Source organism: Neolamprologus brichardi, chromosome 8, assembly GCF_056152115.1.
Source record: "Neolamprologus brichardi isolate AB-2024 chromosome 8, ASM5615211v1, whole genome shotgun sequence".
Classification (NCBI taxonomy): domain Eukaryota; kingdom Metazoa; phylum Chordata; class Actinopteri; order Cichliformes; family Cichlidae; genus Neolamprologus; species Neolamprologus brichardi.
Genome location: NC_142111.1, coordinates 10,492,112 through 10,506,969, shown reverse-complemented (window position 1 = coordinate 10,506,969; position 14,858 = coordinate 10,492,112). Strand labels below are relative to the sequence as shown.

Sequence of the window (14,858 nt, the reverse complement as noted above, 5' to 3'; positions counted from 1 at the left end):
AGCCGCATACACACCACTGACGTTTCACGCACGCGTACTAAACACCCCGCAGTATCACTGGCATCATGAGCAGCCACCAACTGGGATTTATTTTTCTGTCTTCTCGTTGCTTGGAAAGCCCACAGCCAGTTTTCAAAACACTGGTCCGCACTCATGTTTATTTACACGGAGGTCAAAGTTAAGGTTCAGCAGAGGAGCTTCCACATTATACATAGATCAGAGTGCCGTGATCAGCGAGAGTCAGCAGGCTGCACGGTTGTCTGGGTAAAACAAATATTCCTCATATAACATATTAACCCATATGTTTATAAATTACAAACGATTGTGGAGAATTGTTTATTGGATGTAAAGTAATGTTTTGGCGCCCCCATCTGACTCTCAGCGGTACTGTGAATCCCTGTCAAACTGGTTAAATTTGTGTATGAAATATATATTCGCACACACACACACACACACACACATAACGTCCCAGAGCTGGTATGGTGCATTTGTCAGGCCTTGATGAAGACTTTAAGTCATTACACATTGGTCAGTTTTACTTGCAGAACTGCTCCAGCAATAATAGTTTCAAGTTTCAAGTTTCAAGTTTATTTGTCATATGCAAGTTAGCACAGGGTCAACATTGCAATGAAATGTGTTTGACGAGCAGCAGTCACTCAGCAGCATGATACAGTACAGAAAATATAGTAAAATATAATAAAATAAAATATAAAAATATAAAAATAGTAAGGAGCTAAATATTAGAGAGACATGGTAAAAGAGAAAAGATGACTAAATATATATGTATCTATAAATATAAATATATGTACACTAGTGATTAAATAAGAAAATCTTGAAAAGAAATATGACGGGAGGGCAGATGGGATATTGCACAGGAATGAGCAGCAGAAAATTACAGTATTGCACTTTAAATATAAATATCAATGACAATAAAGTGAAATGACCAGTGCAGATTAAACAGAGTACTTGTGAAGCTGCAGGGTAGCTTCTGAGTGCTGTGTTGTGTGTGTTTAAGTGTTGTGGTTGAGGTGTCGTACGGCTTGGTGGTAAAAACTGTTTTTAAGTCTTGTAGTCCGAGCAGACAGACTCCTGTAACGTCTGCCAGATGGTAACAAGGAGAACAGCTGATGTGCTGGGTGGCTGTGGTCCTTGATGATGCTGTGTGCTTTACGGAGGCATCGCTGGAGGTAAATGACCTGAATGGCAGGAAGCCTCGTGCCAGTGATGTGCTCTGCTGCCTTCACCACCCTCTGTAGTTCTTTATGGCTGCTGGCAGAGCAGCTTCCGTACCAAACTGTGATGCAGCTCGTCAGCAAGCTCTCAATTGCACACCTGTAAAAATTTGAGGTGATGTTGGCGTTCATGCTAAACTTCCTCAGCCTCCTCAGGAAGTAAAGCCGCTGGCGAGCTTTCCTGATAGCAGTGTCTGTGTGAAGGGTCCAGGAGAAGTCCTCGGTGATGTTGACTCCAAGGAACTTGAAGCTGCTGACCCTTTCGACCTTGACACTGTTGATGTGGATGGGCTGGTGTTCTCTGACTGGTCGTTTCTGGTAGTCCACTATCATCTCTCTAGTTTTGCTGATGTTGAGAGTCAGGTTATTTTCCAGGCACCACTCGTACAGTGCCATCACCTCCTCTCTATAGGCCGTCTCATCATTGTCTGTGATGAGGCCTATGATGGTTGTGTCATCAGCAAACTCGATGATGGTGTTGGACTCGTGTTTAGCAACACAGTCGTGTGTGAACAGGGAATATAGGAGGGGGCTAAGCACACAACCCTGTGGCGTACCTGTGTTTAAGATGAGTGATGAGGAGGTGTGCTTACCAACTCTCACCATCTGGGGCCTGTTTGTGAGGAAGTTTAGAATCCATCTGCAGATGGATTGCAGATAATAACATTAATAATAATAATAATAATAAATAAAAAATCTTACTAAACAGAGTGCTTCAGAAACTCTTTCCCCACCTACTGACCTTGTGTTCACTCTTGCGTTGGGCACCTGTTGGATAAGCCTTTAGAGCCATGTAAGACTTTAAAGAAATAAAAATCATTGTATGAGCATAGTTTTTGTCCCCCTTGAATCAGCCACGAAGACCCAAACTTAAACAGTTGTAACTTAAAATTAAAAGTTTGCTCCATGGTGCAGGCACAATCTGACAGAGTGATACAGTTACCAGATTTTTGACCACAAATACAAACAGCACCCTTAGATATTAGGTTAATATTTTATTTAACATGATTTCATTAAATGCACACTTACAGCAGTGGAATGGAGAGAAACAAAGTTGGTTATTTGTAATAAAGTATTTTTTTAATTTCTAAGACTGTAAACTACTATAGTACAGCAAATATAGTACATTAGTGTTCAACTCCATGAGTCTCAATACTGACTTAAGGCACCAGTAGATTACATGAACTACAAATACTGTACACGTAGCATTTCAGTACTACAGATGGCTGCAATATTTCTTTGTTTCAGCAATTACTTGTCTCTTTTCTGTTCAGCTGACCAATAACCTGAAAGACAATAACATACACATCAATTATTACAGGTTTCACTGCATTCCTGCAACAGAAAACAACACAATCACATTCCTAGTTGTACTCTCTCTTCACCTCCTCCCACACACCTGGGGAGAGAATCGTCAGGAGGAGGAAAGGAGAGCCCCCGTTCAGAGTCTAGCAGATTTAGAGGAAGCTATACCCAACAGCATGGAGACATCGTTGGCTGAGGTCAGCCAGGCCCCACCATCCGCCACCAGGATGGCTCCAGTCGTGTAAGACGACGCCCGGCTCGCCAGGAAGAGAGCGCAGTGGGCCATTTCTGTCTTGTTGCCAGCTCGCTGCAAAGGAATGGACTGCAAAGCAACAGCAGCTTCCCTGCTAAGACCACCTGAAAGTTTTAAGAAGAAACGAGCATCCTCAGATGATGTAAGCTACACTTATACACCAAGGTTACAGTATTTTTATGTTTGTGTTGACCCAACAGCCCTTAAGTGACCTCAAGAGCTCATGCTTTTAAATAATTTTGTAAAGATTGATATCATCATCATGAGGTAGTGATTTCTTTAAAGAATTCTAAGATAAAATCTGTTATAAAAATGTGCCTGAATATGCTTTACTCTAATTAGCAATTTCTGACACTTCCTAGAATTCCTTTAACTGGATACAGCAAACATAGCATCACACCATAATAAACATCATACTCCCTTAACTAAAAATTAAATTGATCATGCTGGTGCACGTGATTCACAGAGCGTTTCTAGCCAAATGAAATTCTTCAGGGCTTTTAATCTGAAGTACCCATGAGAATCAATGCTGTAGATTTAACACTGCAGAGGCAGCTCATCCCAAAGAGTGGCTTTGTACAAAAACTTTCTATAGTGGAAAATGGACAAAATCAAGAATAAATGCTTGTTTCCAGCAGAAGCCTGCACAGTGGCAACAGTATCAATGCTTTGCCTGAAGTCGTTTTAGACTTTATAAGATCAAATACAGATCCCTTAAACTGACGGATCATTATTTAAGCTCAGTGTTTACCCAGCCTGCGGTAGCCCTCTGTCCCAGAGATGGGACCTGGAGCCACAGCATTGACTCTCACTCCACTGGGCCCCCACTCCACAGCCAGGTGCTTGGTCATGGCATCTGGGTACAAGTAAGACAGCATGGAGATATTAGATTTGCATTTTAATATCACTACACAACACACACACACACACACAAAACACCTCACCATTTGCTGCTTTGGCAGAGCCAGCGTGCACCTGCAGGGCCTGTCCTCTGTATCCAAGCGTTGCAGAGATGTTGACTACGCTGCCACCATGATCCTGAGTGAATCGTAATGCAATAAGTAATTTAATGTGCACTGCCCTCTTCTGGTGACTAGCACGTATTGCAGGAAAACAATCTTATTGAAGGCTTTGATGTTGTGGCAGATAAAGCATTATCAACAACTGCACTTGTGGCTCTTTAAGCAGTGCTCAGAAACGCTGCATCACACAAACAGAACGAGCGCCGTACCTTGAACCACTTCTCATAAACCACCTTGCTGGTGTTGAATGTACCCAACGTGTCTATTTCCAGAACGGTCTTGAAGGCATTGAAGGAGAGTGCGGTAGCAGGGCAGAGGAAGTTCCCAGCAGCATCTGTGATTGAAACCAGCACAGTAATTATGACAACTCCAAGGCAAAGAACTCTGCAGTGCCTAATTGCTGACATAAAGATCAGTTTGCACAGACGACCTGTATCTAACACTTAATCATGCTACAGTGATGCAACAGGGGAAAAATACAAGATAAAGAGATGAAGTATCAGGAAGGTTGATGATTAAACAAAAACCTTTCACACTTGACCTTTGAACAGAGTACATTTGCACTTATTTTGGCTTTAAAAACCATTTGGACCTTCAGTGGTCGGATTGCAAAGGTCAGGAATTGTTTGTGGCAGGGTACCCCGCCTTTTTTTGTGTGTGTTTTTTTCCATAAGATGCATGAGATATATAAAGCTGGTCTTTGTGCACGAGGCATCACATACTGTTAACAAGGATGTCCACACGGCCAAACTCTTTCAGGATCTCATCCACAGCAGCCATGATGCTGTCGGGCTGCCTCACGTCGATACACAGTGGAAGACAGCGCCGCCCTGATACAGCTGACAGCTTTTTAGCAGCCTAGGGATAAATATTCATTAACACTGGCGTCTTGGTGTTATATAATGATCTTCTATGATTGCGGAAAGAGTAGGAAAAGGGAACCTCATTGAGCTTGTCTAAGTTCCTGCTGGCAATCACTGTGTCACAGCCATGCCTGGAAGACAGAAAATGTATAACACTGCAGAGAGAACACATGCTGCATTGTGCCGATCAGAACCGGAAAAGATCATCAATCCATAAAGAAAGAAGGTAGATATGAGGCAGGCAGGATGGAAAGTAAGGTAACAAAGGGTACAAGAGCACAAGGTTAGGCAAATGTAGCTTCATCATGGTGTGAGCTTCATTTGGGCCCCCTCTCATTTCTGTGTATTTTGCTATGAAAATGCACCTGATTTTCAGTCTAGTTCTTGTGTAATCAGGAATACCTTGGTGTTTTCGCCCAGTTGCCCTTCCTTATAAGTCACCCTTTCACTGAGACCACTGAACCTTCAACTGAGGCTCAAGTAAACAGTAGAAGAATGAACTGAAGGGTCATCTCTCTGGTGCTTTGTCAGTTCTTTGCTGGATTTTTAGATACCGTTCATCTGCTGTAGACAGGGTTTTTGTCTACCACCCTTAAAGATGCAATTTAAAGTTGCTTCTTTGCACAGTTTTATTTTATGTATAAACAACTTTCATTGCTTTAGTCTGAATCATTAAAGCAAAAAAACAAACAAACAAAAAAAACCCCATCACCACCTTTGGTTAGTGTTAAGTGGCTTAAACACTTAAAAACATCCTTCAGAAAATGGCCTGGTGCAAGGAGTGGACTGAAAATGAGTGAGACAGGAGCCAATGTCCAAAGAAAACCTTTCAAAGACCTTCAGAAAGCCTGGAGAACTGTGAGTAAACTAAGCAAAATATAACAAATTGAGGGTTTGCTCGAGACCTCTGCACATTACCATGCACAGATCAATAATTAAAATGTTGTTAGAATTCAATGTGATATTTTACTGACTGCAACAGGATTGGCTGTTACGGAGATGAGCAGGCAGATGTTCTCACCTCATGAAGATTTCAGCTATGCGCAGACCGATTCCAGATCCTCCACCTGTGATAAAAGCAACCTGGTCTCTGTAAAATACAGTACATCCCATGTAACGGTCAGGAAAGAGACAAAATCACACGTGCTGATGGAAACGCATATTTTAATGCTTACTTCAGTAAATCCGGACTGTAGATGTAAGTGTATGAAGTCAGACAGTCATCTGTGTCAACATCTTCAGGCAGCAACTCTGCCTTTCTTTTCGACTCTGCCATGCTGATTGTCTGTAAGATAAATAGCGAAAAGAAATGCAAAATAAAAACAAATAATATATATTTTTTTTAAAAATTGGGACTGTCATGTATTCAAACGAGTTTTATCCAGTATGGCGCTCTTATTTTGAAATCTTTTCACGCTCTTGCAGAGTTCAGAGACTTTAATGCTAGTTAGTAGCATATTTAAACACACGTTTGCGTAATTCCTGGCAAGGTGAGAGGTCATACTAGAAGAAAACTGCATTACCAAAGCGGAACAGTGAAAATTTTGAAGCAGGCTGTCATTTAAAGTCACTAATAAACGTTTTTAATAAAATACTGTCATTTAAAAAAAGAAAAAAAACGGCAAGCCGAGGACTTGCAAAATAACATGCCTCTGTCAAAACAGTGGTCTACCTCTGCCCCAGAGTACTGTGAGCTGTTCGTCTCTTTAAAATAGAGTTTACTATTGTTGTTGTTTTTGCCAACACCTTTAATTAACAGTATGGCTCCGTGTACTTGCAGCACTTCGTCGTGTTACCTGAAGAAGACGACGAGCTGGTTAGTAGCGCTGACAGAACAACAGTCCAATGCCTCTGTGCTGAACCCGGACTGGAACACGAAACACTAACACACAACCAGGCCCACCCGTATCTGCATTTATAGTTCACTCATTAGCACTTTTTCTCTGGTAGGAACGATTTGTACCTTGGACGTTTACTTTAGTGGTGCATTGTGGGCAATGAAGTCCGACAAGGGTGCATTCAAGACAATGAATACATCCCGGTCGAAACACGTTAAAAACGGTAGACAGGGGGGATATATATATGAATATACAAATAAAGCAAAGTTAAAATTCAAAAGCTGCTGTGAGTCCTAAACTTTAGAGGTCAAAGCTGGTTTGATTCAGATGGCACCATCCTCTGGAGGCAGTCTCCTCCCCAGCAAAGGAAAACCCTGTTATTATTCTGCTGCTCGTCTACAATCGCCATCAGCTTCTAGGATGGCACCAGCGAGGGTTTCCATCTGTAAACCAACCCCGAATTAAACGATCGAGGGTTTACGGTTTCACGGCTGATGCTGATCAGTGTGCATTAGTGCAGTGTCCTCCTCCCTCACCCCCTATTGATCTTTACTTTGGAAAACACTGTTGGAGAGGACCCCGTGCAATGGATCCTCTAAATACTTAAGGGATGGATATTTTTCTTTGCACTCAGGCTGCATGTCTGAGAGGATCAGACCTGCACTGTGAGTTCTTTGGTAACTTGATTTGTTTTTGTGAGGACGATGAAGCAGAACTCATAAGAGTTTGCATTAAAATAAGCGATCCTGCATTTAACTTTAGTGCCATACTTTGTATTTTTAGATATTTTCTAATACTTCCAATAATAAATTGGAACCATTTAAGGTTAGTATGTAAATCCGTCAGTTACGTTTTTAAAGTTCTTTTAATATAAAGTTTCAGTGCACAAAAAAATGCTTTCTAAGCCAAATTAATTTGAAGGAAAAATAATTAACACAGCTGTACAGCTGAAGAAATTATTGCCAAATCTGCATGTATGAATAAAAAAAAGAAAAAACACAAACTCTTAAATAGGGTTTCATGTGGATTTCAGCACATGTATTTTAATCTTAAGCAGGCAGATGGCGCTTTATTTCAACTTTTCATGACGGAATTCACAAAAAAAAAAAGTTTCAAAGCTCCAGTCCTCCAGTAAGACTGCATAACAATGCTTTCTTCTCCAATTACAGACATGATTCAACCAAAGGAGATTTGATTTTGTGCTCTCTTTGTGAAAGAAAGCATACCAAACACAGCCTCTGCTGGTGTGTATTTTAATGTGCAAGGTTTCAACTCCACAAAAAGCAGGAAGTTGGTGTGATTTTGACATAAAAACACAAAACAACATGTTTTATGGTAGGTTTTTAGGAGTATGTTGAAAACCCTCTTTCACTTTCTTGCTCATAATGACATGGTAGCACTTTATTTTAGCACTTCTTGCATTTTATCACTAGAACAAGCAGAGAAAAGTCAGAAATACAAACTGGATATAACTTTGAATCCGTAAGTGTGTTTCAAAGTTAGATTCTCTTTAAAAGAGAGAACATCCTGAGGCAGGAACATAAATGAACTGCCATTATAGAGACACTCAGACTCAAAGTCTGAGACAGAGAATTGTTCCTGTGTCTGGCACAGCTCAAGTGATAAAGGTCCATTATTTCCTGCTGGCTCAGAGGACCTACAGGCCTACAGTGCTGACAGCTGCTCCTACATTCTGCCCGAGTGTCTGCGCTGGGTTTGTCTGTGCAGCTTTGTTCTGGCCTTCCGCTGATGGGTTTGACACGCTGGGCTGTCCTTCGTGCTCCAGACCCACCAGCCTGCTGCTGACTTCCCACAGCCTACAAGCTGCCTCATCGTCCAGGGCCTGGGGCGCTGGTTCCTTTTCAGTCATAACATCATAGTACCGCCCCGTCACCCCCTCCAGCTCCTCAGACACGGCCAGGTAGACGCTGGGCTGGGCCCCGTGCTCTGGGCTTTTCACCAACAATGAGAAAAAGGGACCTGGGAGGAAAGGTTCATTTTAATTCAACACCAAAAACTTTGCTTTCCACAGTAGAAAATGTTTATGTAGCCAAGGAGATTCAAACCAGATGTAAAAAAGCAGGAGGTGGATCTGACTGAGTAACATTAGCTTTAAACACACGCCGCTTTATCCTCCTACAACATCATCCTCTATCAGATGCAACTTGCAACCGGGAACTTGCAGGCCCTCTTTCTTAGGTTTTAAGGTGTTTTTATTTTTATTTATTTATTTTTGAAGTATTAGTATTGTAGCCTAACCCTTATCCACAGATAAGGGCTTTAATTTGCATTCCCTTAGCTGTAAAGTACATTCACAGCTTTAAAAAATATCCAGCAGTTAAAAATATAGAAGGAAGTTGTCGTTAACCAAAATCTTTTCATTTGGTATTCTTCAGGTTGGCTAATAAGAGTGAAAATGAAGAGGTAGTAGGGAAGGCTTTGGGGAGCAGACAATGAGTAGCTGCAAGAAACTCCTTCACCTCAGTCTTTTACTCAAATAATTAGCACATGTTCTGATAAGACATGAGGTATGCTAATTTACCACTTTAATGTGAGCACTGAAATCCTCATCTCCTATGTTGGAGTTGCCAGGGTAACACTATACACTTAGAAAGAATATAGGGAGGGGGCTGCGTCAGTGTTTTATATACAGTGTAAGTGAACAACATTGCCACACTGCTGGTGTTTGATTTAAGAGGCTTGAATAGAACTGGGATGTCATTTCTTTGTTGATTAATATTTCAGATTATTTTACAGTACTGTGAAAAAGTCTTGAGCAAGCCTTCACTTCTTTATATTTTGCTGGAAAATGTGAAATATGTGCAGCGACTTATTGAAACACCTGCAAACATAATTTTCTTGGATGTTGGCTGCTTTGGTTCTGTTCTCTGTCAGGATGATCTCACACTAGCTCAATAACGTTGAGGTCCGGGCTCTGCTGAGGCCAATCCACGACCGATTGTGTTCCCCTGTGTGTTTTTCTATCCAGCTATGCTTTTACTGCATTGGCGGTGTGTTTAGGATCACTGCTGTGCTGAAAAACAAAGCCATTACCACTCAGATGTTTTCCAGATGGTATTGCGTGGTGGATTGAAATCTGATGGCACTTTTCTGTGTTCAAAGAAGTCTTTTAGAAATCCTCGGGAAGTATTTCTCAAGACCACCATAATAAAAGAGCAAGTCTGGCTCATTGAAAGCAAAATATAAAGAAATGGGAAGTGGCTCAAGACTTTTGCACAGCACTGTAAGTCGAGAACCAGAAATAAATGTGCAACATCTGCATTTTAGTTTTAAACAGTATAAAAGATGAACATAGCTACTGTGACATCCAAAAGTCCCATTTTGGGTAACAGCTTATGATGAATTTGTCGTTAGTCAATAAGCAAGTGGAAAATACCACAGATAATCCTACTTTTTGAAACATGGCATGACCAAGATTTACAAAATAGATTTAAGTTTGTATTCAGTATAACTAAACCCATGAATTTAGCAGGAAAGCATTTACATAGGTGAAGACAGAAAGCAGATTTCCCTCAGATGTCTTTTTGCAACCACATCTATCGCCATCTGGTGGTGTTCAGACAGATTGCATCAGCTTTCTGCATCAGCTTTATTTTTCCAACCCAGAAGCTACAACCATGTTTTACACTGTCTGTAATTGTGCTATTAAAAACTACATGACTTTGAGCGGTAACATGAGTTACAGTTAAAATTCATTTGTCACAGTGTTGAGCTATGCAACCAAAATTAAATAGAACTTATTTTAGATGTGTGTTACATTATTTTAAATGTTCCCCCAATTAATAAGAAAAAAAGAAAAGTTACTCTCCTGATGTGTTAGCGTCTACACAGACTGGGCTAAGTGTGGTGAGCTTTTATTGATTCGGGATCCAGTGAGAAAATGGGATACTCACTGAGCAGAGAGCTCGAGAACTGTGATTGGTGAAGGCCAGTGTGCCTCCCGAGCTCCGTGGCAACAACTCCCGGGTGCACCGCATTCACTGTGACTCCTGTGCCTGTTGCACACAGCACTGTTTAAAAATACATACCGCACATATACGTGTCCACTGGCCAATTACAAACAAGAACACAGGCCGTACTCTCTCCCACTCATGCCCACATATACAGCAGCCAGTAGACTTGCCTTGTAATCGCTTGGCGAGCTCTCTGGTGAACAGAACATTGGCAAGCTTGCTCTGACAGTACGCCTGCTTGGTATCAAACTTCTTTTTCTCCCAGTTCAAGTCCTCAAAGTCAAGCTTTCCAACAATGTGGGCGAGAGAGGCCAGGTTGATCACTCTGCTGGGGGCGGACTCTTTCAACTTATCCAGCAGAAGATTCGTCAGTAAGAAATGGCCTGGTGGGAGACAAACTCAGAATCAGCTCGTGACGGATAGTCAGTCTAGCTTGTGATTTTCAGAGGTTAGTGTGTACCTAAGTGATTCACTCCAAACTGCATGTCAAAGCCGTCCTCTGTCTTCCACTGTGGACACCTCATGACCCCGGCATTGTTTATCAGTATGTCCACATGCGGCTCCTCTACAGTAGAAACAGTGTTACAGAAGCAGGCTTTACTCCCGTACCTAAAACTGAACTGTTCTGGGTTCATCACCTTGTTTGATCCTCTCTGCAAACTCTCGGATTGACTTCATGGAGGCCAGGTCGAGGCGACGTGCATAAACGTGGGGATTCAGGGTTTTCCCCCGAATTTCCTTTGCAGCTGCTTCGCACTTCTCCATATCGCGACATCCCATAATAATCCGACCACCTGATGATGTTGAGAAATTTTATTTTTTAAATTTTTTTTTAAAAAGCAAGGTGTGTCAGTGAGAGAGAAGTAGTTGCACCTTTTTGCACCAAATCAGAGGGGAATCAGGTTCTCCATACCTCTTCTAGCCAGTTCTCGGGCAGTCTCTTTCCCAATGCCTGTGTTAGCTCCTGTTATAACCACAGTCTTTTCATTAATGGTAGCCTTACTAGGACACCGGCCTCCAGTCATACGGTCTCTATGAAAAATAATTAAACAAAGGTTTATTGGTATCTTATTCAAACACTGGAGACTGCCACTCACCCTCCTGAAGGATGTCTCAGTTCTTTAAATGTATCTTGAGAAGGAGCAAAAAGAAGCCGTGAGCATGACACAAAGATCACTGAGTGTCAAAACGTTCTGCCAACTCATCTGGCAGCATCAGCAAAACAGTGAGCAGATGATTCAGGTGCACCTCACGTTATGCTGGGACTGCTTTAGAATGACAGCTCTGAAGCAACATCTAAGTTTGTTAAAGGCCCTGACTCCTTTCTCGCCTGCTCTGCTTGCATCTCAGGTGGGAGGTTAAGTCAAGTCAATTTTATCGATACGCCACGTTTAAAAACAACAAGACTTGACCTAAAGTGGGTTTTTCTTCAGTTCAGGCGAATAAATCAACATCGTAAGCCTAAAACACAAGGAGAGGAGGCGAGGGCATGCAGAAAGTAAGAAATGAGAAGAGCGGCGAGATTTATTTCACTTGAGCAAACAACCAGAGGTCGTCACACCTGTGAACATTACATAACCACCCTCAGATCTCAGTTCACAGCTTAATTGGCCTGCAGCAGTTAATCTACACAGCTGCTTTTATAACTCAGCATTACTGTTGTTTTTCTATCCAGCCATCGATTTTCTTAACCACTGGGCAAGTCAGGGTCGTGGGAGGGCTGGAGGCTATCCCAGCTGTTATAGTGCAAGAGGTAAGGAACACTCTGGACATAGCTATGAGGCTATATTTGATCAAACACAAAGAAAAAAATAGACCAACATAGATGCTGACATTCAAACCTGAGGAAAGAACCCAGGGCAGGGTACCCTGCCCTGGGTTCTTTCCTCAGTCCCAAGACCTGCATGGGTTTATGTTAATCTATGATTCTAAACTGGCTGAAGGGCAGGGTACCCAGGGAGAACATGCCACCACACAGGATTATTGCCTGTGAAGTGCTTTGTACTTATTTAACAGGACGTTCCTCACAGTGAGAAGGTCCTGGGTTGAAATGGGGAGTTTACAAGCTCTCTGGCTTCTCTGGTTTCCTCCCACAGTCCAAACACATGCATGGGTTAGGTTAATGAAATGAAATCAGAGAGGCTTTACAGTGTGTCAGTCTGAGAGGGGAGCCTGCATTACCACGGTGTCTGAAATGTTCATTCTGCCAGTTTTATTTGTGTTTCATCACATAACCAGAAAAGAACCTGATCCGGTATCGGCTTGATATTTTATTGGCCGCTCTAAGTTCAGTATATAGCCCGATGAATTGTGTTGGATAAATAAATTGCTTATAATAAGCTTCCTTCATAGGTTAAAAGTATTGCACAGCACTACCCAAAATGTTCTTGTTTTTGTTCTGTCTAACTAAGTAAGGCAGAAAATGAAAAATCACCCTGCCTTCACACTCTTTAATGTGCGAACAGAATTTCATTAACACCTTTTGAATCTGTAAAATCTGCTATATTCAGCTATACCATTTAGCCAAGAAGGCTGTACCTTGTGGGGTTGTGTAAGAGTGAAGTGTTTCCCTTTCAGTTACTCCAAAAACTACTAAATAACGTGACAATACCCAGTACGACGACTCTCTGTCACTGAATTGAATGCACTTGAGCAGCAAATGACACATTTCCAGTGTAAATTAAGCACCCAGAAACATCAGTGTCATCATGATGATGATTAGTTACTCACTTCAGTAAAACAGCGCATCCAAACACTGTTCCAAAGACAGACACGGGTAAAATATATCTGCTCATAACTTCGGAATAAGAAAAAACAATCAAAAACGAACTAACGTATCCACGCCTGATTTAAAAACACTACTGAGTAGGAAGACAAGGTTACACGCGCGTAAATTTTGCGTCATCGCCCTGTGACGGGCCCGTTGCAATGTGGGAAATGTAGTTTCTGAGACAAGGAAACGGCTTGAAACTTGGACAGTCTGGTTTGTATCACTTTGATTATGACATTAAAATCTTCTTAATGTCTGTGAACGCGTCAATAGTCAACATTGATCGGTTTTATTTCGCTTAAAAATAAAATAGTACTTTCTGATGACAAAATAAAAGACTGGGGAAATGGCATAAAGTGGGAATATAAGGAATAAGAGTCAGCAGACAGCAAGAATGCACCAGCCTAAGTTTCAATTCAGTAGGGTACTTTTCTCCAGTATTTATTTAAAGGTCAAGTTTCCACACGTTTTGGTTTTCCACAGTTCAAAATAATCCCCTTTTAACCTACACGAAGCCAAAAAGTAGTTTGTCTTCAGCTACTCACTTTGGCTTCTCTTATTTTAAGGCCACACTCCCTTTAAGCCAGCTTTCTTCTGATTGGCTGCTCCTCACAAACAGCTGTACTTCTTTGACATCACACAGGACCAAAAGTAGAAAAAAAGATCTGAAATTACATGTTTGCAGGAGTCTAAAACCTGTGCTTTTGCCTAAGAAGACATATGCTGATGTCATTATTTAAAACGTCCATGTTTTATATATGAGCATCTAACATTTTAATAGGGTATGATATTAAATAAGAAAATCTTCTTCTTTAAAATACTTTATTACCACTCAAAGCAAATGTTGCAACAGTTCCCAGATATTTAGTTGACGGAAAGGGTTGTTAAGGTCGCTAACTAGTCTTCATATTCATGTGGAACCAGAACAGTTTTTCCCATCTCTGAGGGAACTTTCTGCTTTTGTACTTTTCCTTCTTCTTGGCTGATCCAATTACCCAATTTGGGTCACGGGGGGCTGGAGCCTATTCTAGCTGTTGGGTGAGAGGGCACATCCTGGACAGGTTAACAGCCTGTCACAAGGTTCACAGAGAGAGGCAAAAAAAAAAAAAACATTTGCGGCCACACCAATGGTCAGTTTAGAATCACCAGTTAACCTAATCAACTGTCTTTGGATTGTGGGTGGAAGAAGGCTTTTCTGGTTCTTGAGGCCTTGTGTAAATTCCTCTTAGGACACTGCGGTTCGAAGTGAAGCTAGGATACAAAGTAATGCAGTAAACACTACATGAAGATGAATTTGAGAACATGGAAAAAAAAAACAAGGCCATCATCTTTCAAGAGGCGGAAAACTTTAGGTGACACACAAAAAAGTGAAAACTGGGACGTGAGTTTTGTGCCTGGAAAAAAAAGGAGTGAGGAGGGGAGGAGTAGCAGCCCTAGTTGTTCACAGCTTGGAGGTGTGTGTGTGTGTTTGTGTCCTCAGTGTATTTGACCCTTCATGCTCTCTGCTGTCGGCGCACAGTTCTTGACCTTCACGATGATTTATGACAGCTCGGTTCCCACGATAACCCCGAGGAAAGTCTTCGCCTCGCTGCCTGTTGGCC

General features: G+C 41.6%; 2 protein-coding genes across 3 annotated transcripts; both read right to left on the bottom strand.

Annotated features, from left to right (window-relative positions):
• Window positions 1-2,214: 2,214 nt before the first annotated feature.
• Window positions 2,215-6,652, bottom strand: decr2 (2,4-dienoyl CoA reductase 2, peroxisomal). 2 transcript variants are annotated; one of them, XM_035912129.2, is made up of 10 exons: window positions 6,472-6,652; window positions 5,851-5,960; window positions 5,697-5,765; window positions 4,755-4,806; window positions 4,535-4,670; window positions 4,022-4,146; window positions 3,735-3,828; window positions 3,542-3,646; window positions 2,632-2,894; window positions 2,215-2,518 (listed from the first exon to the last, which is right to left on the bottom strand). In XM_035912129.2, exons 2-9 carry the CDS (start codon window positions 5,949-5,951, stop codon window positions 2,674-2,676), a joined length of 903 nt encoding a protein of 300 aa, XP_035768022.1. In that variant the 5' UTR covers window positions 5,952-5,960; window positions 6,472-6,652; the 3' UTR covers window positions 2,215-2,518; window positions 2,632-2,673. The 2 variants fall into 2 exon arrangements, with proteins under 2 accessions (XP_035768022.1, XP_006801131.1); XM_006801068.3 differs by having other exon boundaries at window positions 2,706-2,894.
• Window positions 6,653-7,530: 878 nt separating this feature from the next.
• On the bottom strand, window positions 7,531-13,381 carry LOC102793793 (retinol dehydrogenase 13-like). The gene is made up of 7 exons (XM_006801067.2): window positions 13,218-13,381; window positions 11,401-11,519; window positions 11,126-11,281; window positions 10,948-11,052; window positions 10,658-10,870; window positions 10,428-10,529; window positions 7,531-8,493 (listed from the first exon to the last, which is right to left on the bottom strand). Exons 1-7 carry the CDS (start codon window positions 13,280-13,282, stop codon window positions 8,171-8,173), a joined length of 1,083 nt encoding a protein of 360 aa, XP_006801130.1. The 5' UTR covers window positions 13,283-13,381; the 3' UTR covers window positions 7,531-8,170.
• Between the last annotated feature and the right edge of the window lie 1,477 nt (window positions 13,382-14,858).